Genomic DNA, 24,916 nt, shown 5'->3' with positions numbered 1-24,916 from the left:
GGTCTCGGGTGATATAAACGAGTTACTGTCAATTTGTTTGGTGGGATAACAAGTTTGTGGTTATGGAGAGAAAGACTTGTTTTCAGATGCATGCTGAAGTACCCGATGAAATGTCAGGATGGCCATTATTTACCTAAAACGACTTCATCTAAAAACAGGTGAAGCAAATATGGAAACTGCTGATAATTGTTAATTCTACAGGAGAGGTATAGGAGTAGGGGAAAGGAGGGGAGAAAGCAGCCATGGAGGAGGCAATGAGATGAAGAGAGCCAGGGAGGGAGGAGGTGGGGCTAGGGATGGGGTGGGGGTGGGGTGGTGAGCACGCAGGGCACTGCCTCTCTGGGGATGGGTTGGCTGGGCTGGAGAGCCTCTGGGCAGAAGGTCCATGCAGCTCCTGGTCCCACCATTGAGCTTGAAGAACCCCCTCCTCTGGGTACTGGGACCCCTTTTTCGAAGAGGCATCCTTTCTATGCTCCTTCCTTAAGAATCATGGCAAATGAAACACTTCTATGCTGTTTCTTATGTGCTCAGCACTGTTCCTAAACACGTTTCATATATTAACTGATTTAATCCTCACAACAGCCCTCTGAAGCAGTACCAGTATTACCCCCATTTTACAGATGAGGAAACTGAGGCAGAAAGGCTAAGGAGTTTGCTCTCATCATGTTATGCTGGGCCATGAACACAATAGATGCCAATAATTATTTGCTGAATAAATTAAATGAATACACAAGAGCTACAATAAAGGTGATGAAGAGGGAACTAGGCACTTTCCTTAGCACCATCAGTGATGACTACCAGACTGTACAGACTGCCCATAAGACCATCTCTCTGATATGCTCTAGTTTCTCATTCACAAAGCATCCCTCTAATGACTGATCTATGCCCCAGCTGGAAAGTATCCTGACTCATGTCCCTGAAAGCATCAGCTCAGCCAGAGAAAGCCTCCTCCCTCAAGCGTGGTCCTCCCTGGGGAAATTGATGATGTGGACCAGATCCTGGAAAAGGCAATCCTCAGACCCTGTAAAGGTCCTCCTCCACCCTGAGATTCTATTTGATGCTGGTGGTCCACCAGCACACCTTCCCAGCTTTTGCCATTGCTTTTTTGTATCACAGATCAGATGTACCGAGATACATAGCAGATGTTCCCGGGAGAGATAGACCTTCTCCTAAAAAAGGATCGAATTCTGGGGTGGCTGTGCAGCTGGCTAAATCATTGCACTTGAAGAGCATTGATTTACAACCTGTTGTCACCTAAAGGAAGATCTCTAATGGGTGCCACGTGGCTCTGCTCTGTCTCATTAAACATGTACAGTGAAGATTTGCTTGAAGACACTGAAGGCTTATTTATCAAAAGTACAAGCTGTATGAGGCTGGAAAGCCTTATTAATATCAGAGATGACAGAATCAAGATTTAAAACAATGAGACTATGAAACCAACAAGATAATATTTAATAGGGATAAGTGTAAAATTTTACATTAGAGTGATTAAAAAAACCAGTGGTACAGGTAACACACTGGAAAATTTGGTTGGAATATAATAGATAATTGATATAAAAGGTATTTGCGGACTTTGAGGAACTCCAAACTGGCGTGATGTGGCTATGATAAAGCTAGTGCAAACTAAAGGTTTGCTAATAAACATACAGAGTTCAAATATAGAGAAGAAAACCACCCAAATGCCCATTAACAGGAGAACTGTGGGATAGTCATAAAATGCAGCACTGCTCAGAAGTAAAAAGAAACTAACTGCTGGTGTACAAAGTAACATGGATGAACCTCAAAAACATTACACTGAAGAAAGACAGACACAAGAGTATGTGCTGTATGACTCCATGTATATGAAGTTTCAAGAATAGGTAAAACTAATTTATATGGTTGCCTGTGAGAGCGGAGACTGACAAAAAGGGCCAAGAAAGAACTCTCTGGTATGACGGAAATGTTTTATATCTTGATTGACATATTGGGTTCAGGGTGTATACATTTCACAAAACTTGCAGAATTGTACTTTTAAGATGCGTGCATTTCACTCCATGAATATTTTACCTCCATTGAAAAACATCTAGGTGTCGGTTCGTCGGTTGTAACAAAGGTGCCCCTCTGGTGGGAAATGCTGATAGCAGGGGAGGCTGTGCATGTGTAGTGGGGCTGGGGGTATATATGGGAACTCTCTGTACCTTGCTTTCTTAGTTTTGTTGTGAACCTAAAACTGCTCTTCAAAAAATAAGTCTTTTTAAAAACAAAAGCAAGAAACACCTAGGGGAGCAGCAGCCCAGGGTGCTCTGTGTGGGTTAGAGGGCATCTGAAACATGGGCCGCAGCTCTGGACACACCCTTTCCAATAAGAAGATCACCAACCCAGACAGCAAGCACCCAGTTTGGGGAGGCCTTTGGGAGCTCCAGCACACAAGGATCTGACGAAGACATTGGATGCACTGGGCCTGGATAAAGAGACTATTCCAGGGAAGGGGGAGCAGACGTCTTTCTCTTGGGCACCTGGCCTGTAGGTGGCGTCTGTGGGAGGCTGAGGCCACACTCCCCTGTGTGAAGCAGGTGCACGTACTCTTTGGAAGGAAGATCTAAACAAACTCAAAAGGTCCCTTCCAGTTTCAAACACTACAGATTAGGAGAGTCAAGGTAAAGTTCTTTCTTTAAGGACAACTACACACTGGAAGTCAGAACTACCACTGGCGGAGCCCTAGCTGTATGTGGGTACAGTGATGTGATTTACGTATTACTGTACCGTATTGCTATATAGTAATAGATATGCTGGTAATACGGTTACACTAGACATTCTGGTACACGATCCACTCATCATTTCCATTGCTCACATGGCCCTGCAAGATAGTCATCATTACACCCACTTTATCTCCATTTTACAGATGAGAAGACATAGACTCAAAATTTAAATTCTAATCAGCAGAACTAAGATTCAAACCCAAATGTCTACAAAGCTAGTGTTCTTTTCCCTAAAACTCACTGCTTCTCATCTTCGGTAAGCATTTGGGTCTTGATTTTAAGTGTGTTAGGATCTTGCGGTAAATGGCAACACCTGTGCCATTCAAAATACACCTTAACTGGCTGTTACTGGGGAAGCTAAATTTGGAAAACAAAAGTCTGAGCAAAGGAGTGAATGGAATCCTGTTTCAGGACTGTTTTCACTTCCTGAGGATGGTCTGAACACAGAGGGTTCCGTTTGCAAGCTGGGCCATGGTCAGTACCGGATTTTTCTCAAAGACATGGGTCACTATGACTGGTCCCCATCAGGTGGGACCAATGAGAGCCCTCCCCAGCTGGGGGTGGTGCTGGGGAGGGCACCTGCCTCCTGCCGCCTCAGTCACGGTGACCCTCCTCTGTCCCCACTCTGTACCTTACCTCATCTTTGAAGAGCCGTGCTTGGTCCTCACAACCTGTCAGGGTCTGAACGAAGCCGAAGACCTTGGAAACCAAAGAAGACATGTTGCCAAGGGGACAGGGCTCAAGAGTGTAGGGAAGAGGAGAGCCCAGGAGGCCTTGGTGCCTTCTGGGCTGTGACACTGTTGCTTTTTCTTATCAGCCTGACAGGATCCTACGACTTTGTGCTGCTGGGTATGTGAGGTGAGGCCCTTTGCTCCCAAGGCCCAGGGCTGAACCTGTCTCTCCTGCTGGACTTCCAGCTGGACCAGCAGCATGCCCCCTGCCCCATCCACCAGGATGGGCCTATCAAACCCCGCAGGGCAGCGGGGAGGGGACTGTGGACCGGAGAGATGAGCAGGAGGTTAGAGGTTGTGTCAGGAGCAGGGTGTGCTCTGTCTGACAGGGACCTTTCCTCAGCCCTCCCGCCAGGGTGTGGTGGGGCAAAGCAGAGGCAGAGGGAGAGGGAGGGGCCCTCGCCCCTCACCTCATCGATGGTCCACTTGGCGACTGTTGAGGCTGAGATGCCCGCCACGCCCGGCAGCAGCTTGCAGTGCTGCTCCCAGCATACTGACAGTGATCGGTCAGGGTGGGCCGACAGGGCCGACATGAAGAGGGACTGGTGCATGATGTCGGTGGTCAGTGCTGGAAGGCAGAGGCAGAGGCTGGCAGGCCGAGGCAGAGGACTAACTTGGTCCCCAAAGCCCACTCATACCCAGGCCACCTGGGAGCCTGGCTGGCAGAGTGGACAGGATCACAGCTCCCTCTGACAGCCCTGCAGAGCCAACAGGCCAGTGCAGATCTCCTGACTCCCTTGTGGCAAAGTAGGTTCCTCACGTTATAGACTGAGTAGAATGACCCTACCCGCATCCCTTTGAGGCTGCATCACCCTAGGAGCTACAAGGATGCTCTTCTCTCCTGGTGCGGCTGCAGCATCCTGGAAACACTGCTGTCTAGATACCCTGCATCAAAACGGCCTCCAACCTCCAGGCAACCTCAGCTCTGACATCAAAAGTCCATTCTGTTTGCCCTCCTTTTCCTAAGTCCTTTTGGGCCCCAGCCAATTCCTGCAGCATCAGGGGGATTCTGTTTGAGAATCAGAATCAGCCTGTCCAGTCTGAGGTGCACCCCCAAGACACTGACACTTGCCTCAAGTTCCCTTCTTTCCCCACCTCCGCATCCCAGCCCAGTCTGGTTCCTTGCCTGCGTGCCAGCCCCTGGGCTACTCTGGCACCTGTAGGATGATCCCTGACCCACTCGCCAGCTCCACATTATTTGTCACTCTGCTTCCTGATCTGGTCCTTCAATCCCTGGCCCCTGACCTCCAGCCTCAAAGCGGCTCCATGATTTGATGAGGGACCCTGAGACCTGGCTTCCTCCTTGGCCAGGCCTGGGGCCTGTCTGCTTGGAGTTCATCTACTTTTGGTGACTCTGACAAATGTAGCCCCTGCCCACCTTACCTGCCTTGACTGGCCTTGGGCCATGTGGCCACTTTCCCATAGGGCTTGCCCTGCTTCTGCCCAGAGGCCAAGAGAGCTGGCTCTTTCCTGTTCACTTGGTGCTAATTCTAGACTCTCATGAACGTGACCTTTCACCACCCTCTTCCCGCAGGCCCACCCTGCACATTACACTGTCCTTCCGTCTCTCCCCCTTGCTTCAGTCTTTTGCCTTGACTCCCCTGCACCTCACAATCAGCCTCAGAGCCTCTAGGATCTCGTTTCCAGCCCCACTGACTGTTCTGTAACTGCCTGCCTGCTGCCTCTCTGCTCATCAGCTCAAAGCCAAGCTCCTGTCCACACCCAGAAGAGCCCCACCCTCAGGACAACCAGGGAGCCTGCAACCATGGCACAGCCCAGCCAGCCGTCCCAGGACAGCCTGGAACTCCTGTGACAGTTCCACCACTAGCACTTCCTCTACCTGGCCATGGGTTTGGCCTCCTGCCCACCCAGGTGCCCCTCTTGCAGCCCTGTGTCTGGTGCTCCATGTACCATAGTGAGGAGTCTGGGAGCTGAGCCCCTTGTCTTCCCCGGAGCACAGGACGGGAGCTTGCACAGGCTGCCCTGGTGTCTTATCTAACTGCAGAACATCCAGCTGTGGGTCAGAAACAGCTCCTCTTGTTCTCTCTCTCTTTTTTTTTTCCAGGGGGTGGGGCGCTATCAAACAACAGAAATTTATTCCTCACAGTTCTGGAGGTTGGAAGCCAAAACCAAGGTACCAGCAGATTTGGTATCTGGTGAAGACCCACTTCCTGACTCAGGCTGCCATCTTCCACTGTGTCCTCCTTGGCAGAAGTGGCAAGGGAGCTCTCGGGGGGTGGGGGGTCTCTGATAAGGGTACTAATCTCATTGGTGAGGGCTCCACCCTCATGATCTAGTCACCTCCCAAAGTCCCCTCCTCCTAATACCATGACATTGGGGATTAGATTTCAACATATGAATTTGGGCAGGGACACAAACATTCTTTGTCTATAACACTATTATTGGAACTTAATAACCATGTGCTGACTAGGTGCTGCGGAAAGGCAAGGGGAAGCATGGAGGGTGGGAGGGGAGGATGCAGTGTAACAGAAAACACAAACTGGGCTCAGAATCAGGAAATGGGGTTAGCTCCTTACCAACTTGCTTTTTGATCTTGGGCACATCACTTAACATGGGCCTCAGTTTCCCCATCTTTAAATGAACTAGTTGGGTAAGGAAATCTCTGCAGTTTCCTCTTGTTCTTTCAAACAGCTGATACTCATGGGGTTCAAATGGCCCTGTGAGCAGGGTGAACACAGCTGAGTACTGTCCTCTCCTGGAAGCCCTCCCCTGGGAGCTGTTCACCAGTAAACCCACACTGAGGGGTCTATCCAAGGATGTGTGAGAAGCCTCCTCTGGAACAAAACCCAGAGTAACCAGTGTCCCCTCTATACGAGAGCCAGTTGGTAAAACGGGAGCCCTGAACAGAGCTCAGAGACCTGGGCTTTGTCCCGTGCTCTGTCCCTGAAGTGCCTCAGGATTTAAGTGAGTCCTTCCTGGTCCTCTCTGGGCCACAGCCTGTCTCTGGAAAGACCTCCCGTGTCCTCAGGATCATTCTGGAAATGCACACAGCAGGCAAGAGCCCTCTGGCGGGCAGAACATGGCCCTGCAATGGAAGCGCACCAGGTACACCAGGCGTGGAGAGAAGAGGTGCCCACTTAGGTCCCATCCCCAAAGTCCTCATTCCGAGGGCCAGAAACAGGCTAAGACCCTCCTCACTCAGGCCCAAGGCTGTAGGAACTGCCTTCTGTTTCCCTCAAGAGGAAACAGTATGGGACAGCAGCAAGAGGGAGTCAGGGCCAATTATTAGGACTAAATAATAATTCCAGCAGGTTATTAAACACTTCATGTGAACCATCTCATTGAAGCCTCCCACCGCCTTTTAGGATTGGCACTGTTATTATGAGCATTTTACAGATGAGGAAGCTGAGGCTCAGACAGGTGGCGTCACCTGTCTGAGGTCTCACCGGACATAAAAGGCAGTCTGACTTGAGGGCTGTATTTTTAATCACTGTGCTGTATACAGAGCCCAGGTTACAGAGCCTGTTTCTGAGGAATTGGAATAGCCTGGGTCCTGCTCAGAAATTAGGCAATGAACAGGTGATTTCTCAAGGTCTCTTCTTGCCTTAAAATGATGTGCATTCAACTCAACTGAGGCAAGATGCCCAGTGTCCCTGCAGTGTATCAGGCTGAAGATGTGAGATGAATTCGTAATGCAGTGAGGACACTTTGTCCCTTCCCTTGGAGCATGTTATGGGCTGAGTTGTGTCCCACCCCCAGCCCCGCCCCAAACTAATATGTCAAAGCCCTATCCTCCAGTATCTCAAAAATGTGACTGTAGTTGGAGATAGGGCCTTTAAAGAGGTGATTATGTTAAAATGAGGCAATTAGGGTGGACCTTAATCCAATCTGACTGGTATCCTTACAAGAAAAGGAATTTTGGAAACACCCCGGGGGCACACAGGCATAGAGCAAAGATCATGTAGACACAAGCCAGAAAGTGGCTGTCTAAGCTGAGGAGAGAGGCCTCAGAAAAAGCAAACCTGTCGATACTTTGATCTTGAACTTCTAGCCTCCAGCAGTGTGAGAAACTACATTTCTGTTGTTGAAGCCACTCAGTCTTTGGTACCTGGTCATGGCAGCCAAGCTGACTAAGACAAAGTGGGTGGAAAAGTGAACCGACATTCGGGTCAGGTGCTTTCTGTCTGCTATACCAGCAGCAAGTGACAGGTGAAGTCAGACGGGAGTTTGAAGCCCAGCTCGGCCCCTTACAAGGCAAATGACCTTGGGCAAAATGACTTCACTCTCCCAACCTCCCACTCCTCTCCTCTTGGGGCAAAAACATCTAGATGGCTTGTGGGAGTCAGGGGTGGTAGAGGTCAAGCACCTGAAACAGGCCCACAGTAGGTGCTCTATAAACAGTAGTCATAGCCACTATTCTCCCAGGTAGTTGACGTCTGAAAAGCAGGTATTATTCATGTTTTCAAATAAGGAAACTGAGGCTCAGCGATGTTAAGTGGCTTGTTCAAGGTAATACAGCTAGAAAGTGACAGCCATGGCCCCCCTCCCAAGAAGCCCAGAATTGAGAAAAGCAGAGCCGGGTGGTGGTGGGGGCATCCTCCTGCCTCACAGTGCAGAATCAGAAGCCCAGAGAGGCTCTGTGCCTTTCCTGCAGACTCACAGCAAGGCCACAGGTGAAAAGGGGCCAGAATCTGAGGCCCCTCAAGGCCCCACCCTGTGCTCTCGCCACTGCTCTGTATCCCCAAGCATCTTGAATGAAGAGGAGGCTCCCTTCTAGCTTCCCCTCTTGAAACACCCCTGGTGACTCCGCCCACCAATTACTAAGCACTCATTGTGAACGGGGGTGGGGGTGGGGACAGGGGAGTAGAGGACCCAGGACTCACTTGGGAAATCTTCCTTCGGGACCTTCTGATACTTTGAAGGGCGTCCGATCCTGGAGAGAGAGGGACCAGATCCGTCGCAGGGAGTCTGTGCCTGGCCCGGCCCAAGAGGACACGAGGCCCTGCACCCCTGCCCTCCGCACTGGCCGTGATGGCGCGGCTTCTTCCTTAGGGAGAAGCTGGAGAGGTTCCTCTTACGGGCCGAGGCCTCCGTGTCCAACAGCTCTGCCTTCAGCCGGCTCTGGTTCCTCTCGGCCAGGGGGCAGCCTGAGAGGCAATGGTGAGCTGTGAACTTGCCTGTGACGTGGCCAGAGCCGTCACAACCAGGAGTGGGGCACTTCCTGGAGAAGAAGAAGGCTTAAGATGGGCTAAATCTACTTGTTCCTGCATAGCTCTTCCCACTCCTGGCCGCGTCGGAGATCAATCTTGTGAGCCCTGGTCGGCCACACATGGGTGTAAAATAGGCCCTCTCTGAGCAGTGCCTGGGGGTCTCTTAGCAGGAGCCCCTCACTCACCGGTGGTGAAAGCTGTACTTGGAGGTCCTAGTGTGCGGCAGGCTCCGATAGCTGAGAAGGGGACAGCCCCCAGGGGAGGCAGAGCTGGGTTCTCTCGGTCCTGGAAGGGGAGGAAGAGGAGGTCAGCTCTGGACCCTGGGGGTGGGGATGGGGCAGGGGCGGTGGAGGGCAGGGAAGGAAGTTTCCACAGGGAAGGTCAGCACTAGGAACTAGTTCCCCAGGCACAGGGGCCCTGAGCTAGGCGGGGACACCATTTCCTGTCAGTGGATAGCAGCCCCTCTTTGGGGAATGAGGGGAATGAGGGCTTGGTTCCCATGTACTTTGTGGAAACCTGCAATATCAGAAATCACGTCAGGCAGATTCATGTTATTCTGACTGTTACCCTGTTTCTTCCCCAAGGCTTTGGTGGCTTTTTCAAAGCTCTGCTCATACTTGGAAAACAACAAGAAGGATCAACACCCCCTGTGAAACAGATGGGGGTGACCTCTAACCCCAGCCTGCAGAGGGGACCAGGATTTGATTTAGAGAGCCGCACTGATTCAGCGAACACAGCACAGCCTCTGAGTCGCTCTGCTAGATGCCGAGAGAGCTCCCCAGGCGTACAGCACCTCCGGAGCTTATGCTCCCAAGTGAGCTTGGCCCTTTACACCTCCAGACCCCAAACCCAGCAACTGTGAAGACCAGAAGCACTGCTAAGTGTAGCAGAGACCCCTGGGGTGGAGAGGATGGGGGACCCCAGAGTTCACTGTGGGCATGTTATGGGGGGGTGCCAGAGCTCAGGGGGTAGGGTCGGACAGCAGGAGGAATGGGTCAGAGTGCCCTGGGGGTACACACGGAGAGGAGGCTGCAGGGGATGCCCTGTCTTGGAGCACCAGCCCGCGGGGTGGATGTCGGGGTGGTCAGCGTCGATCCAGAAGTCATAGGCATGATTCCAGCCATCCAAATGGAGCTAGGGAGGAAAGGCCCTTGGAAGTCAGGTGTTCCTCGTGGAGCCCAGCTCAGCCAGGAGGTCCTCCAGGCTCCAGGAGGCTCTCCCCATCCCTGGGGCCTGTCAGAAGCAAGATTCTGGATTGGAAGAACCAAGGGGCCAACCCCACAATAATCCGTCTCGGCCACCACATTTTACAAGGGTTTCATTCATTAAGTTACTGGCATCTCCTATCAATCTTTGGAAGAATAAGCATTATTAGGCCCATTTTATGGGCTCAGAGAAGTGAAGTGACTTTTCTAAATTCATAAAGGTTAAGTCACAGAAGAGGCCAGAATGAGATCCAAGATCTATGGCCTTGGGTTTAGAACTCTCTTCCCCACAACACACAGCCTCCCTCATGTCTGGTTCACGCCATGCCCTTGACCTCTGACCAGTCTACAGAAGTTCTGCCCTGTTCACTCCCCTAGCCCAACAGTCCCAGAGCCACCTTTATCCGATGGTCCTCCACATCCTCCACACTGGCCACTCGAATTAAAGCTGGGTTTCTGCGGTCCACGGCCTCCAGCTTCATGTTGACCAGGAAGCCGTGCGGGGGTCTCTGCAGGGGGACAGCAGTCTTCAGGCCCAGACCCAGCTCAGCAGAGCCGAGGCCCCAAGGAGGAAGCCCAGGTGCTGTGCCCAGGGAAACCGCAACCATAGTGGGCACCCAGGGCCCCATCCTGGCTGGCTGAGCGCTCCACACCTTCCTGAGCTGGGCTCTGGGGGCAGGAAGAGCTGACTCACCACCTTGAAGGCCCAGGTGGGCACAGCAGAGGCCCCGGTTTCTTCCAGATATTTCTCCCAACAGAAGCTATCAGGGTCTGGGTAGTCTGGAGGAGAGGATGGCAGCAAAGTCTAGGCACCTAAACTGAGGGAGCTCTCCCCTCCCAGCAGGACCAGGAGCCCAGGAAGGACAGAGGCTGGTGGAGAGAAATCCCTCTGCATCACCACAGCCTGCTCCTCAAAGGGGGCTCCTGAGGCACAAGGGTGCTCATGACCACACAGTCACAGAGCTGTCTGGGAACCCTGGCTCCCACCCCTCTCCTTGGCTGTGTCGCTCCCGCTCCAGCCCTGGCCCCATCTGAATGCCTGTGGTATGTGGGAAGGACACACTTTCTTTGCTCTGGAGTCCTGCTCCCTTCCTGAGGGGAGTCAGCTAACCTTCTTCCCTTCAACCTCAACAGAGCCAGAGTTTGACTGCACTCTCCTAAGATCAAAGGGTTTTCAACTCCCAGGCAAATAAGCTAAGGCTCCAGGACACATCTGTCCCCTCACCCTGCCCCAGCTAATGAGGTGCTGGTAAGGGACCAGGGGAGAGGGGTGTGGGCCAGGCCCGGGAAAGGGTGTGGGCTCGGGCTGCAGCGTCACCTTGTGGAGGGGTGAGGGGCTTTCCTTGCTTCTGGCACCAGCCCACCGGGTGGATGTAGGGGCTGCTGGGATCACACCTGAAACCCAAGAATGCTTCACTGTCCCAGGTGAAACTTTGAGGCCCTGGGCCTGCTGTCCTAGGACATCATGTCTGTAGGGCCCACCCTTGTTTTACTTCTGAGTGAGGGTCAGACAGATGACTAGAGAGAGAGTCAGAAAATTCCAACAGTAACTAAAAACTGTAACATCACCTTAATATCTCAGGGAAAATCATGGATCACAGGGGTTTGCTTATCTTAACCTTGGTATTTTTTTAGGTGAAACATTCATTGCCATTGTGTTTCTCATGCTGTGGATCAAATCCACAGGACAGTCAATTACCCCTTTGAGCAATATGTCGGGGCTGGGCCAGAGCCACATGGCGCCTTCCATCCCCTCCACGCCCTGTCCCCCGCCCCTCAGGCCAAGTCTGGGCCCTCCCACTACCAGTAGTCATAAGTGTCATCCCAGTTGTCAAAGTGCACCAGGAAGCGGCCGTCCACCACGTCGGTCACACTGGCCACACAGATGAGGGATGGGTTCATGCGGTCCACAGCCTCCAGCTTCATGCCCACCTGGAAGCCCAGGGGTGGGGGACTCTGGGGGCAAGAAGCACGGCTGCCACGGCCAGGCCCAGGCCAGCTAGGGCTGGCCCAGGACCCACTGGCAAAGGAAGAGGAGCAGGTTCCCCGGGGGTCATGCCTGGTGGGTGGGCGGAGGGAGGGCAGGAGAAACAGATTGAGAAAGAGGGTCCCTCCAGGGCAGAATCATAACCCCCAGCCCTGAGCCGCTCAGAAACTTCTGGCCTCCAAGGTACTCTTGGAGGAAGCCTCCCTGTGGTAGAAGATAAGTGACAGGGCAGGAGGCTACGCACTCACCCCAAGAGTCTGCCAGGCTGGGCACAAGCCTCCCCTCCCCAGACAAGCTTGGCCCAACTTGGGCTGAGGCAGTTGGGTCAGCAGTGGGGTAGTGAGAAAGGGAGCTGAAGTGAGGCAGGGAGCAGGGAGGGAGTGCAGGGAGGCACCTGCCACGGGTCAGGTAGAAGCTTCAAAAGCCATCACTTCCCTTGATCTTTATAACTACCCTAGGGAGAGGAGTGCATCACCCCATTTTGTAAGTGACTTGCCCACAACCACAGAGCTGGTCAATGGTGGGGCCAAGACTTAAACAGTTTAAAATGTGCATCCCCTGTCACATAAGCTGGTAGAACCCTACCAATCACCTGGGAACCTTTAAGCATGGTCCTGGAGCCAGACTGGGGCCGGGGAGTAATTGCCCCTGCCTGAACATCATGGTGCAGCCCCTGCCCACAAGGACCCTGGACTTTTCATATGGTGACAGTTTTACTGGGAGCTCCCTATATCTCTCAGACCTTTGGCTTGAGATTCGGAGATACTTTAACTGTGAGTAAAGTATCTTCGGCTGGCTGCCTTAAACAGAGAGTGAGTGTTGGGACCAGATGGGAGAGCTTCAATGTTGGTCAAAAGGAAGGAAAAAGCTGCTCCCAGAACAGAGGCTTGTACCTGACACCAAGAGCTGCAGAGAGATCCACGCAAGAAAGAACAATGATATCCCAGCACCTAGGCTCCAAGAGGATACGCGGAGGAGAGGATTTCAGCAGTAGGGAGGAGGGAGGGCACTGGGGAAACCAGCTTCCCCTTCAGGCCCATGGCCTGCCCAGTGGGCCCCTCCCCTCTGGTCTAAGACCGGAGCCCAGCTGAGAGCACCAGAGGGGTGAGCGCTCTCTGCTGAGTCAGGTTCCCTGGCGGCTGCAGGGACTCTGTCCTAGGGGCATGTCCACTTGCTGGGGGCACTCACGTGGCTCTGGCTCACAAACAGGTGCTTGGGGGCAGCCTGAGCTCTTGTGCTGCGCAGGTACTGGCTCCAGCTGAACTCCTCCTCCTTGTAACCTAGGCCCCTCGGGGGGATGAACAGAGCACTGTGCAGATAGAGGCTGGACTGTGGCGAGGGCACCCCACACTGAAGCAGCAGGATCAGGCAGGCCTGAGGACCCCACAACCCTCAAGAACATGCCAAGGGACCCCCTGCCAAAGCAGGACACAACGTGGGTGGATGCTCAAAGAGCCAGGGTGGAGTGGAAGCCCCGGGGGCCAAGTCATAGAAGGATGAGATGCAGAGAGGCTGGCTGTGCAGCGGGAACAGGGAAGGGGGCACCTCAGGGGAGAAGGAACGGGTCTGTGGGCTCACTGCCTCACTGGGTCCAACCCGGCTAGGCCTTACCTTTGGGGGGCTGCAGCTTGTGCCCCGTCTTCTCGAACCAGCCAGCGGGATGAATGTCAGGAGAGTTGGCATTGATCCAGAAGTCGTGGCACTCAGAATACCCATCAAAGTGCAGACGCAGGCGATAGCCACACACCTGGCCCCGTAAGGGGGAATCACAGGGCCGCTGATGCCAGCAGACTTGCCACTACCCTTCCCTCACCTCTCCTGGCCCAGCCTGGTGGTCGGAGGGGCGCTGGTGCAAGCAGGTTCCCCACCCCACCCCTCCTCACACTCAGGTTTCCCTGCATCCTGAACTCTGCCCCACAATCCCCTCATTACTCATACTCATTAATGAGTAATGAGTCCATGTACTCATTAGCCCTGAGCTCTGGGCACAAGACAGGCAGATCCTGTGACATCCTCCTGCTTCCTCTGAGCCCTGGACAGAACCCCGAGGGTACCAATCAAGGCTCAGGCCTACATGGGGGGCCCTCAGGACCTTTCCTTCTGCTGCTTTTCTCATGGCTAGGACCTCGGGGAACTGACAGTGGATCTTTGAACATAGTGCCCTGTTCCGTGCCACGGGGCTTGTGCTCAATGCCTCTCATGTCTGGAATGCCCTACTCATTCACAGCTCATCTCTCAAGACTCAGCAAAGGAGACCCTCCCTCTGTGAAGCCACCCCTACCCGCTCAGCGCCCCACTGTCATCACCCCGATGCTGCATCACTGTTTATATGGCTGATTTCCACAAGAGCTGTGAGCTCCTAGGAGGACAAGGACCTTGCTGGACTCATGCCACCATCTCCGCCCTGGGGAACGTTCTTCCTCAGGAACATCACCACCCCAACACGTCGCCTGTTTTGGGTCCATTTATTAGCTTTCTGTGTGTTCCACCTCAATCCCCTATTACACTGTGTGCTTTGGAGGGCAGGGCAGTGTCTCCCTCACTTGAGCCCAGGCCCTCTGTGCCCCCCCCCACCCCCGGCTGGCCCCTTCCATCCAAGCCTCAGCTCACCTCAGCCACAGTGAGGATGAAGTACATGGACGGATGCTGAGGGTCGATGCCTTCCAACTTCATGCCCAGTCTGAAGCCATTCTTGTTATGAGTGACTGCCTGATACTGTCAACGCACAGATGGGAGAAGACCCAGCTTCCCTCAGGCCTTATCCTCGCCCGGTGGGCTTGGGGTGAAGGAACTGCCTTTGGGCCCCACCTGCCTGGTACTATCAAAGGGATAATTTATCTGGGGAGCTTTCATGCAGGGATCTAAAACAGGATAGACTAGCTCCCAGATCCCTCAAAGAACGGACTTCAGGGCTCCCTCTTACCCAAGTCATGGAAAGACCAGTGTATGGAATTGAGTAGAAAGCACCAGAATTCAAAAGTTTGCAAGCCCAGGGATGGGTGAGCCTGGGTCCTACTTCCCTATTTCTTCCCACCCTGGAAACCCCTGACAGTGAGCCCTTTTCTACTCTGGGCCCCTGACCAGTTTCCCCCGCTTCCCTTATGCCAGTCCTCTGAGGGACATCAGGCATGGAAAAGACCAGAAGGCCTGAGTTTGGTGGTGAGTCCCTGGACTGGGAAGGTAAGTTCTTCCCAGGTGGAAACTGTCCAACTCACGTCCTTGAAGAGGCTGACAGGGGCAGTGATGGCCTTCTGCTCCTCAAGGTAGGAGTCCCATGACCAGCCTTCCTTCTTCTCCCCGGGGGCTGTGGACAGGAGATGGACAGGCTGACCCCCGGGCTGCTCCGCGAGTACCACTTTCCTAAGTTCCCTTGACCCACCTCAACCTGAACCTCCAAAACAGACCTTGTCTGTGATCACAGGCTGCCCTCTGGTCCCTTGCAGACATGATGATGCCAGGCCCAGGGGGCCCAGGTGAGAGTTATCTCAGGTGAGGCCGCACAAAATTCTGCCCACCCGCCCCTACCCCCAGGCCACTGTCAGCAAAAGCACATACAGCAACTAACTGAGGTTACAGTCTCAGCCACAAGGGACCCTGTTTAATGACAAAGCTGAGTGACAAGTGTTGAGTCAGAGGACTTAATCATAGTGTCACCCAGGCTCACTGGGAAAGAAGAGGGAAAAGAGAAATCAGAGGGAAATGTAGAAAGAGGAAGAAACAGAGAAGATCACACAGAAATGAGAAACTCCCTTTATCCTATTCTTCTTCCCCTGAACACGGACAGGCACACACAGGGACATAGGTGCGTGTACGTGTGCTTGGCGTGCCCACAGAGACTGAGTCCACAATCCCACCACCGACACACACACGCTGTGCACACAAACACACACTCACAAGCACACACTATGGTCAGGGCCTGGGGAGGGGGAGATGAATTCCCCTGGAGGACCTTCAGTTTAGCCTGAGAGGGAGTCCTGGCCTCCAGCACAGAGGAGTAACATCCTTTAAAGATGGGAAGAGCTGGCACCATGTAAGGAAGGCTCCCAAGGTAAGTCTGAAAAAATTCACAAAAATCGGCTTGACTAAATAGCTCCAGCTTCTTCTAGAAACTTCCATGCTTCAATTTTGTCATCTGTCAAATGCAAATCACTCCATCTACCCCAGAGGGTCGTTAGGGAGACTAAGGGCTAGTACCGTGTTTTGCCTACTTGGAACTCTTAGGTGAGCTGTTGTGAGTAAAAATCTTCATGAAATACTTGGTCCCTCCTAAGTCTCCACTGAGTCTGACCTGGATTCCAGCTCTGCCTCGCCCTGGCTCACTTGGCTTCTGCTCCAGGTCATTCAGGTGTGGAGTGGTTTGTCACTCAGGACGAACCTTGTTTCCTGAGCTGGAACCTCTGTGACTCCCAGGAGCTGCCTAAATTCCCCAGTCACTCTACTGAACCTCAAGATCCCAACCATCTGACCCAGTTGGGCCAAAGCCAGTACTGTCTTCACCAACAGATGGACCGAGGCAGGAAACTCTCTCAGAGACCTGCACCGACACAGCAGCCTAGAGCAGCCCTCTTCCTGCTCCTCTCTGTCCTGAGTGAAACGTGGGTTGGCCCTTAGACAATATCACCCACTATCATCCCTCAAGAAACCCTCCTTATCCAGACTGAGTAAGGGCAGGGGAACAGAGGAGGCTTCAGAACACCAGCTTAGCATTACCTTGCTGTTTCTGGCCACTGGAATTCCACATCATCCTGCAGAATACCTCTTTACTTTCTCCAAATCACCACTACTATCACCAATCCCTTTACAACGCCCGTTTCTATCTCTATAGATATCATTTTTCTTTTTGCCTCACTCTTCCCAAACTATAGCAAGCCAAGGAGCTGACCATTTGTCAGATTTCTCATATCAGGTACCTGGGCTCCGCCTTGGCTCTTTAATTCTGAGTATCTGCATGCCTCTGTGTACTTCTGTGCCTTTGCACATGCTGATCTCCCTGCCTCAAAGATTTTGCCCCAACCCTGTCCCATCCTCTTATCTTTCTGTCATTCATCAAGACCCAGCCATATCTCTGGCACCTAGCATAAGGTTTTACAGAGAATAGATGCTCATCAAATGTTTGATAAATGAATGACTAGAGGGATGGAGGGATGGATGGATGGATGCATGGATGGATGGACTGAACGCATTCCACCTACCCCAAGGAGCCTTCCTTAACTACATGAGGAGGAGTTTGTTCTGTGACAGTCCTTTGTATCTATATACCTCAAATATAACACTAATTACACTATTACAACATAACTACCTGTTTACATAGCTCTCTCTGCAATGAGATTGTGAGCTCTTTAAGGGCTAGTATGCTTTTTGCCTACTTGGAACTCTTAGCATCTGGTTCAGTATCTGATACAAAACAGGTACTTAGTATCTGTTAAATAAAAGGGCAATCATGGAAATATGACATATCAAAAACTGTGTGGGAATATAATGTGCAGTATGGTGATTATAGTTAATAACACTGTATTGTATATTTGAAAGTTGTTAAGAGAGTAGATCTCAAAAGTTCTCATCACAAGAAAAAAAACTGTACCTATGTGTGGTGATGGATGTGAACCAGATTTATTGTGGTGATCATTTCACAACATATACAAATGTTGAATCATTATGTTGCACATCTGAAACTAACATAATGTTAATGTCAATTACATCTCAAAAAACAAAAACAAAAACAAAAACCTCTGTGACATGCAGCTAAAGGAGTACTTAGAGGGAAATGACCGCTTTAAATGAACATGTTAGAAAAGAAAGAAGACTGAATTAATTAAATCTGAAAAATTAATGTCTCATGAAGTTAGAAAAAGAAAGGTTAAATAAGTCCAAAGAAAACTGAAGAAAGGAAATTAAAAAGAAAAGGCAATAAAATTAATAAGGCTCTAACAAGACTGATTAAGAAACAGGGAGAGTGGCTAAGGGAAAAGGTGAGACGCTGGTCAAAGGGTACAAACTTCCAGTTATAAGGTGAATACGTCCTGGGGATCTATGTACAGCCTAGTGATTCCAGTTAATAATACTGTATTCTGTACTTGAAAGTTGCTAAGGGAGTAGATCTTAAATATTCTTACCATAAAAAAAAAAAGCTAATTATGTAGCATGATACAGGTAACACTATGGTGGTAATCATTTTGCAATGTATAAGCATATCAAATCAACATGTTGTGCACCTTAAACTTACACAATGGTTTATGACAATTAGATCTCAATAAAGTTGGAAAAAAAGAAGAGAAAAGGCACAAATAATAATAAGAAATTTTTAAAGGGAGATCATTATATACACTGCAGACTTCAAAAAGGGGATTTTATGGGGATAAGGGGATATTATGAACAATGTGACATTGATGAATTCTCTTGTTAATCACCCAGTGTTAAGCCTACCTCTACACGCTAGTGAAATTGCTCTCCTGAGTCACCAGGGACACAATCCAATAACCATTTCTTATTCCTCAACTCTCTTGATCTCCTTGTGCTATCAACCACCTGTTCTATCTCAGTATTTCCTTCTTGCTGCACTTTCTCGGCTGTATCTTCCACCTCTTCTGTTTCCATTACTGGTTCTTCTTTCTCCCACCCCAACCTGCTCACTTAAGGATGGATCCCTAGAAATCAATTCAGTATTTCCCTCCCATCTTATCTCTAGAAGCTTCCTCAGCATGGCTTCTGTTGTTTCAGTAGAGATAATTTACACATTAATGGTCCTAGCCAGACCTTTCACTACAAGGTCCATAGGAAAGACAGAGAGTGTAAAGAGAAGGACAGAACACCATGGTTCAAGAACAACCAATGACAAGCAGTCATCAAGGTGCCACTGTGTGTTGTGTCTTTTTGTTTTAAATTGTTACAGATACATCTCTGTATTTACCTGCCTCTTACAGAGTGTAGCTAGCCAATTCATACTCAATTCATTTTAAGACTGAATGCTTAATCAAGAGCCTGGTACCTGTGTGCAACGAGTACAAGGGATCTATGTCTCAGAGCACCAAACTCAAGAGGCTGGGCCCCGTAATGCTATGATCTACTATTTACCAGGCCTTCAGTTTCTAGGGAGTCTGGACACTCTTAAAAATCTAATAAAAGCCCTGGACCATCCCTAGAAAAAGTGACCAATTCACAGAATTTTGAATGGAAATTTAGATTAGGGACCTCAGTTAAGAAGGCACTGCTGTAAGAGGCATACTGATCAATGTCCTGTACTGAATCACACACTCATATTTTCAACATGTTCCCCAACTCCCCATGGCACTCCTTGTATTTTGATAGAAAATGTGTTTGTTACAACTAATTTGAAAATGGCAAGGATCTGAATAAATATTTCTCCAAGGAAAATATATAAATGGTTAATAAGCATATGAAAAGATGCTCAACATCATTAGCAATCAGGGAAATGCAAATCAAAACCACAATAAGATACCACTTCATACCCACTAGGATGGCCACAATAAAAAAAAGACAGATAAGAATAAGTGTTGGTGAGAATGTAGATAAACTGGAATCCTCACTACTGGTAGGAATCTAAAATGGTACAGCCACTTTGCAGAACAGTCTAGCAGTTCCTTAAAAGGCTAAGCATAGAGTTACTATATGACCCAAAAATTTCACTCCTAGGTATATACTCAAGAGAAATGAACACTTATGTCCACATAAAACTTGTACACAGATGTTGCAAGAAGCATCATTCATAACAGCCCCAAAGTAGAAACAACCTGTATATTCATCAATTGATAAATAAAGTGTGACATGTGTGGAATATTATCCAGCAATAAAAAGGGATGAAGTACTGATGCATGCTACATCATAGATAAACCTTGAAAAACACTGTGCTAAGTGAAAAGAGCCAGTCACAAAGGACTACATGTTATATGATCCCATTTATATGAGATGTCCAGAATAGGCAAATCCATATGTACAGAAAGTAGACTGGTGGTTGCTAAGGGCTGGATGGGAATTGGTGGTTTGGAGAAAATGACGGCTAATGGGTACAGGGTTTCTTTTTGGAGTGATGAAAATGTTTTAAAGTTGATTGTGGTGATGGTTATACAATTCTATGAGTAGACTAAAAACCACTGAATGGGTGAATTGTATGGTATGTGAATTACATTTCAATAAAGCTATTAAAAAGCTGTTTCTTATAAAAATACATATAAAGCACTAGCTTAAAAAATGGATAAATTAGACATTGTCAAAATGAAAACTATCAGCTTCTCAAAAGACATCATTCAGAAGGGAAAAGAAAAGCTAGTCACAGACTGGGAGAAAATATTTGTAATATATACATCTGACAAAGAACTTGTAGCCAGAATACATAAAGAATTAACAGTAAGATGATAATGCAATTAAAAGTGGGCAAAAAAACTATAAGGAACACCAGGATGCTTGTAGCATTGCTCTGAATCTGAAAAGGCTATATATAACAAGTTGATCCTGAAGCATGCCACTGCAGATCTGGACGTGGGCAGAATGAGAGCTGACATGAGAATATAACTAACTCTTAAAATGATCAAAACAGCTATTAATGACTACATGAGCTGTAAAGACTTTTGCAATGGTATGTTAGAAGACGATCCTTCACACAGAACAGTTGAAAAGGTGAAGGAGATAGATGAGAGAGAAGGCCTGCATTTGTACATGTTACAGGGTTCTAACTCTTAAACTATCGGAACATTCCATCAGGACTAGATGCGTCAGGTCTGCAGAACATGAATCCAATAGAGTAGCCATCAAATGCCAAAAAGAGTGTAGACGAAACGTAGATTCTCCACATATACAGGACATTCAAGCAGCCCTGCCACCCTCTCCCCTGCCCCCAGACTCTTCTGCCAAAAGACCCCAAAAATGAGTGGAAAAAGATTTCAGTCATAAGTGCAAATTTGTCTACTGATAAAATTTCTTCTCTTGAAAAAAAAGGCAGAAGAGGGAAAATATCCAGAATCAATACCACATTAATGTTCACAGTTGAGATGGTGAGATGTGTAAATCAAAATATAACTTTGGACTGGTCAAGAGGACCCAGCTAAAAGAATGCTGGTTTATGAATGTATTTCCTTAAGTAAGATAGAGCAGTCGAGCCAATAGTAGTTAAATACTAACTCCTTCTTCTGTTTAAGACTTAAGAAGCCATAAACCAATGAGAGCTAAGACTTGGCTTCTGATGTGATAGCCTTGGGTGAGAGAGAGCAGTGAAAATCTGGTTTGGCAGAATATGGAATAGGCACTATAGAGTTTGGAGCCCTGGACGCAGAATGGACTCCTTGGGCTGGCATTGCCATCAAGGCAGAATGATGTCCTTGGACTGACCTCACCCTCTGGCTCTCTCTGGGACAGGAAAGACAGTGACTCATGCCACCGAGCCATGTTCTGAGAGGAACCACCAACATATAACTCATCCATTCCTCTCTCTACTGAACACTTACTGAGAATCTACTTCACACTAGCCTCTGGGATATTTACCAGGGATACAGTGATTAATAAAATAGATTCAGTTTTGAGGGAGGAAGACAAACATTGCTATAAAGTGTCTAGGTGATTATTAGTGTGATAAATGCTACTTGGCTCCAGTTGGCCATTGTCACATGGGAATGTGGAGGTGGTAATGGAGAAGACCTCAGGGCCAGAGCTGACTACAAATGACCTTTTTCCATTTTTCTTAGAACCAAAGAGTCAGACTGGAGGCCCAAATAGCAGGGTCGGACCAATGACCAGAATGGACCTGCTCACACCATCAAGGGGAAGCAACACCACGTGGTGCCATTAAAGGCTGCTCAAGTCTTCGGATACTAAGCCTGGCAGTAGGACCTACTCACAACTGGATAATAGACAAACACACGGTATAATCCCTATGAACACACATATACTAATGCATAAACCAGAAACACTCTCTCATCCACACATGCTGACTCATGCTTGTCTGTATGTACAACACACTATCACAACAGTAACCCACACTCCCAGCCTTACACCTCCAAAAGTGTATACATACATCACACGAATATATATACACAGGCCACCATACCAGGCTGGCTGCTGTTCCACTCCTCACTTTCTGGGGTGCTAGCGGTGGGTTGTTCCTCTGGATCCTTTTCTTCTTCTTGCTTCTCCTGTGAAAGGCAAGCCTGATCCAAGCTTCCTGTTCTCATGGGTCAGCATGGCCCCTGCCTAGCTCTTGGACCACATGGTGTTCTGCCCCAAACAAGTGGAATTTCTTCTAGGCTACCAGCAGGAACACAGCTCCAGCAGACAACCCCCTGCTACTTGGGCACAGTCACTTGAGCACACACCCCCTGGTTTCACAGCCTGACTACAATTCTCCTTATTCTCAGGTGGGGAAACTGAGGACATAAATACCTGCTCTGTGCTGATTTTACCTGCCCAGTGGAACTTTCATGCTCTGTCTCTTCCAGATTCTCTGCAACTAGAGCCCCGTGCTCCCTGGCCTCTGGCCTGGTGACTTGGTTCTAGTGATGAAGCTTTCCACCTGCCTGCACATCTACTTGGGTGCTTGTTCATGTGCATATGACTTAGCCCTGCCACTAGACCGAGATGTGAGCTCTAGAAAAACAGGAGAGTGATTTATTCATTTCCCTGTAACCAAGTACAGGACCTGACACAGGCTGGGACCCCAAAAGATGATGAATGAGTCATTATGTGTGTTCTTTGGCCCAGTCCCATGACCTGGGTTAATGGAGGGAACAGTGGGGATTGAGGTACAGCCTCTAGCCTTCCCCGTCCCTTCCCACTGCCCTCTTCCTACCATGGCCTCTGGTTCCGACTCCTCCTCGCATGGGCTCTGATATTCCTTGCGCTTCCTCTTCTTCATTGGTTTCAGGAGCTCAGAAGCGTTGGTGCAGGAGTTGTTCTGGCCTGAGTTCTCCACTATGACTGACCTGAGGGAGGGGCAGCCTGAAGGAAGAACCACCCACCCTGCACCACCCACCCCTTCTCCTAAGCCCCCTGCAAGAGTGGGGCCCTAAGGGCTCCAAAGACAGAGAAGTAGGGCTGCAATTCCCCTCACCCCCAACCCTCACCGCTCCTGGAACAGCTGGGGACAGCCATCATTGGAAGAACCAGGATCTGGACCGGCGCCTTGCTGAGGCCCACACGCCTGGCACTGGCAGGTGCCATCATCCTCTGGTGGGTCCTGAGGGGGATCTTCTGGAGGGTTCTGGGGGAGGTCCGCTGCGGGGGGAGGGGGAGCCAAAGGAGCCTCAGGCCTCCCGCCCATCACTTCCACATTCCGGCTCCGCCCACTTAGGGGCCCACGCCCCCTCAGGCCTGGCTTCCTCCTTGGTCCCGCCCCCCTCGGGATCCACTACTGGACAGCACCCTCTTCTTCGCCAGAGGACCAACCTGTGGATGTGGGTGCACCTGCAGGAACCCAGGTCACGCCCCCTCGGGCCACGCCCCTGGCCTTAGCTCCTCAGGGAGCTCAGGGTTCCCCTCACCCACGCAGTGGCCCAGCTCCGGGCCTGGGGCTCGTACCCGGCTGTTGGGGCCCCGCATCGCCACCTCCCGCCGGGGCCTCGCCATCTTCGCACTCGGCCACGCCTTCCTGCCGCAGTTCGGGGCTCGGGGGCTGCTCCGCTCCCACCATGTTCGGCGGCGCGTACTCGCTTATCCGGAACTGGAGCGCGGAAGGGTCTGAGTACCGGGACTCCTGTACTGGCCCTTGACCCACCCTAGTCAGCACGGTACCCCTCCCGCCACCTCACTCCAAGCCACGCCCCCAGAACCCATTCCCCCACAAGCCACGCCCCTAAGACCCCCAAATGTCCTGGAAGCGCCGCACTCCAAGCCACGCCCCCAGAGTCCCTCACTTCAAGCCCCACCTCTAGAATCCTCCCTCTCGGCTAGCTTCCCCACCTTCCGCTTCAGGCCCCGCCCCTGGGCCCACAGGCCCCGCCCCACAGCTGCTGGGTCTCACCAATCCCCACAGACACTGACCCGCACGCCACTCCCAGAAGGCGGGGCCGCGGCCTCAGTCCACTCTAGGAGCCTCACTGTGCTGGTGCTGGTGCTGGAGCTGGCCGCTGGCCCCGCGCTTAACTGCGGCAGAACGGTGGCCGTGATAGGTACGCTGGCAGCCACTTGCTCCGGGGCGCCCATACGGATCGGTTCCCGCGGAAAGCAGGACACATCCAAGGCACTGCTGGGCAGGCCAAGGGTGGTCGAGCTGGCTGCGAACAAATACACGGGCAGACACGACGTAGGTGAGCCGGATGGCCCTGCAATCCTGCCATGCATGTGTGCAGACTGGTGAAAAGTATCATCTCGCCAGGACCCACATCAGTTTGGGCAGGTATGGGGATGCTCTCCTCCCAAGACCTCTTGCATGGCCCACCTGGAATGATGAAGGCAGTAGCCGGCAGGTGAGAACCGGAACCTGGGCTGTCTCTGGCCACGAGGTGCACGCTGACCTCCCCTGTGGAGGGCCCCTTCAGTGTCCTCAGCATCTCCATTTCAGCATGCCCCTCCATCCTGGTAGGCCTACAATTGGAACATAGCCCCCAGGGCGATCAGGGAGGGGAGGGGCCTCTTTGAGGAGGAACTACCCACCCACAGTGAAAATCCTCAGCCCTGAGGGACGTCGGGTGTATTAGGAGCCCAGCATCAAGTGTGGCTCCTGGCTCTCACCTGGTCAACCAGGCTCTGGCCAGGCCCTGCACCTCCCCCGGACTCTGTAATACGAACGAACGTGTGTGACGGTGCTTTGTAAACTATGACTGACTCTAGGAGTGTGTCTCAGGCCAAGATTCTGTCTGGACAGCTGTCTCACAATACAGCCCAGGCCAAGTCCAAACTTCCGTCTTTCTCAATCTGCAACTCCATCCCCACTAGAATCATTCCATTCTTTCTCTGGGGATTCAGAGCCCTCAAGTACCAGATTCTCCATCACTCATACAGGTTCATTTTCCTAGGAGGTGAGCTTTTATGCTACCTACCCACCACTTCCTCCATCCCAAGCACAGAGTGGGCACTCAGACATCTGTTGAACAAATGTATGCATATGAAGAGCATCTTTGTATGAGAACCCAGGCAGTGTATG

General features: G+C 50.7%; 1 protein-coding gene across 18 annotated transcripts in view; it reads right to left on the bottom strand.

The window, feature by feature from the left end:
* The window catches only part of L3MBTL1 (L3MBTL histone methyl-lysine binding protein 1), a 37,364-nt gene that overhangs the window by 7,062 nt on the left and 5,386 nt on the right, over positions 1 to 24,916 (bottom strand). For 5 of the 18 annotated variants that reach the window (XM_074347297.1, XM_074347298.1, XM_045519364.2 and 2 more), the window contains exons 2-20: positions 24,212 to 24,357; positions 23,815 to 24,047; positions 23,353 to 23,494; positions 22,899 to 23,049; positions 22,625 to 22,757; positions 21,887 to 21,971; positions 15,048 to 15,136; positions 14,443 to 14,547; positions 13,444 to 13,579; positions 13,021 to 13,112; positions 11,650 to 11,801; positions 11,164 to 11,240; positions 10,540 to 10,625; positions 10,244 to 10,354; positions 9,660 to 9,774; positions 8,826 to 8,925; positions 8,314 to 8,651; positions 3,880 to 4,037; positions 3,375 to 3,437 (exon numbers count right to left, since the gene is read on the bottom strand). In XM_074347297.1, the coding sequence (XP_074203398.1) occupies positions 3,375 to 3,437; positions 3,880 to 4,037; positions 8,314 to 8,651; positions 8,826 to 8,925; positions 9,660 to 9,774; positions 10,244 to 10,354; positions 10,540 to 10,625; positions 11,164 to 11,240; positions 11,650 to 11,801; positions 13,021 to 13,112; positions 13,444 to 13,579; positions 14,443 to 14,547; positions 15,048 to 15,136; positions 21,887 to 21,971; positions 22,625 to 22,757; positions 22,899 to 23,049; positions 23,353 to 23,494; positions 23,815 to 24,047; positions 24,212 to 24,357 (2,512 nt within the window). Of the gene's footprint in view, positions 1 to 3,374; positions 3,438 to 3,879; positions 4,038 to 6,349; positions 7,561 to 8,313; positions 8,652 to 8,825; positions 8,926 to 9,659; positions 9,775 to 10,243; positions 10,355 to 10,539; positions 10,626 to 11,163; positions 11,241 to 11,649; positions 11,802 to 13,020; positions 13,113 to 13,443; positions 13,580 to 14,442; positions 14,548 to 15,047; positions 15,137 to 21,886; positions 21,972 to 22,624; positions 22,758 to 22,885; positions 23,050 to 23,352; positions 23,495 to 23,699; positions 23,770 to 23,814; positions 24,048 to 24,211; positions 24,358 to 24,916 lie in introns of those variants that run through there. The other 13 variants (XM_074347299.1, XR_006726260.2, XM_074347308.1 and 10 more) reach the window with 13 other exon arrangements.

The sequence above is a fragment of the Camelus bactrianus genome, chromosome 19, assembly GCF_048773025.1.
Source record: "Camelus bactrianus isolate YW-2024 breed Bactrian camel chromosome 19, ASM4877302v1, whole genome shotgun sequence".
NCBI lineage: Eukaryota > Metazoa > Chordata > Mammalia > Artiodactyla > Camelidae > Camelus > Camelus bactrianus.
Note: the sequence above shows the minus strand (reverse complement) of the source record. Positions and strands in the feature narration are given on the sequence as shown.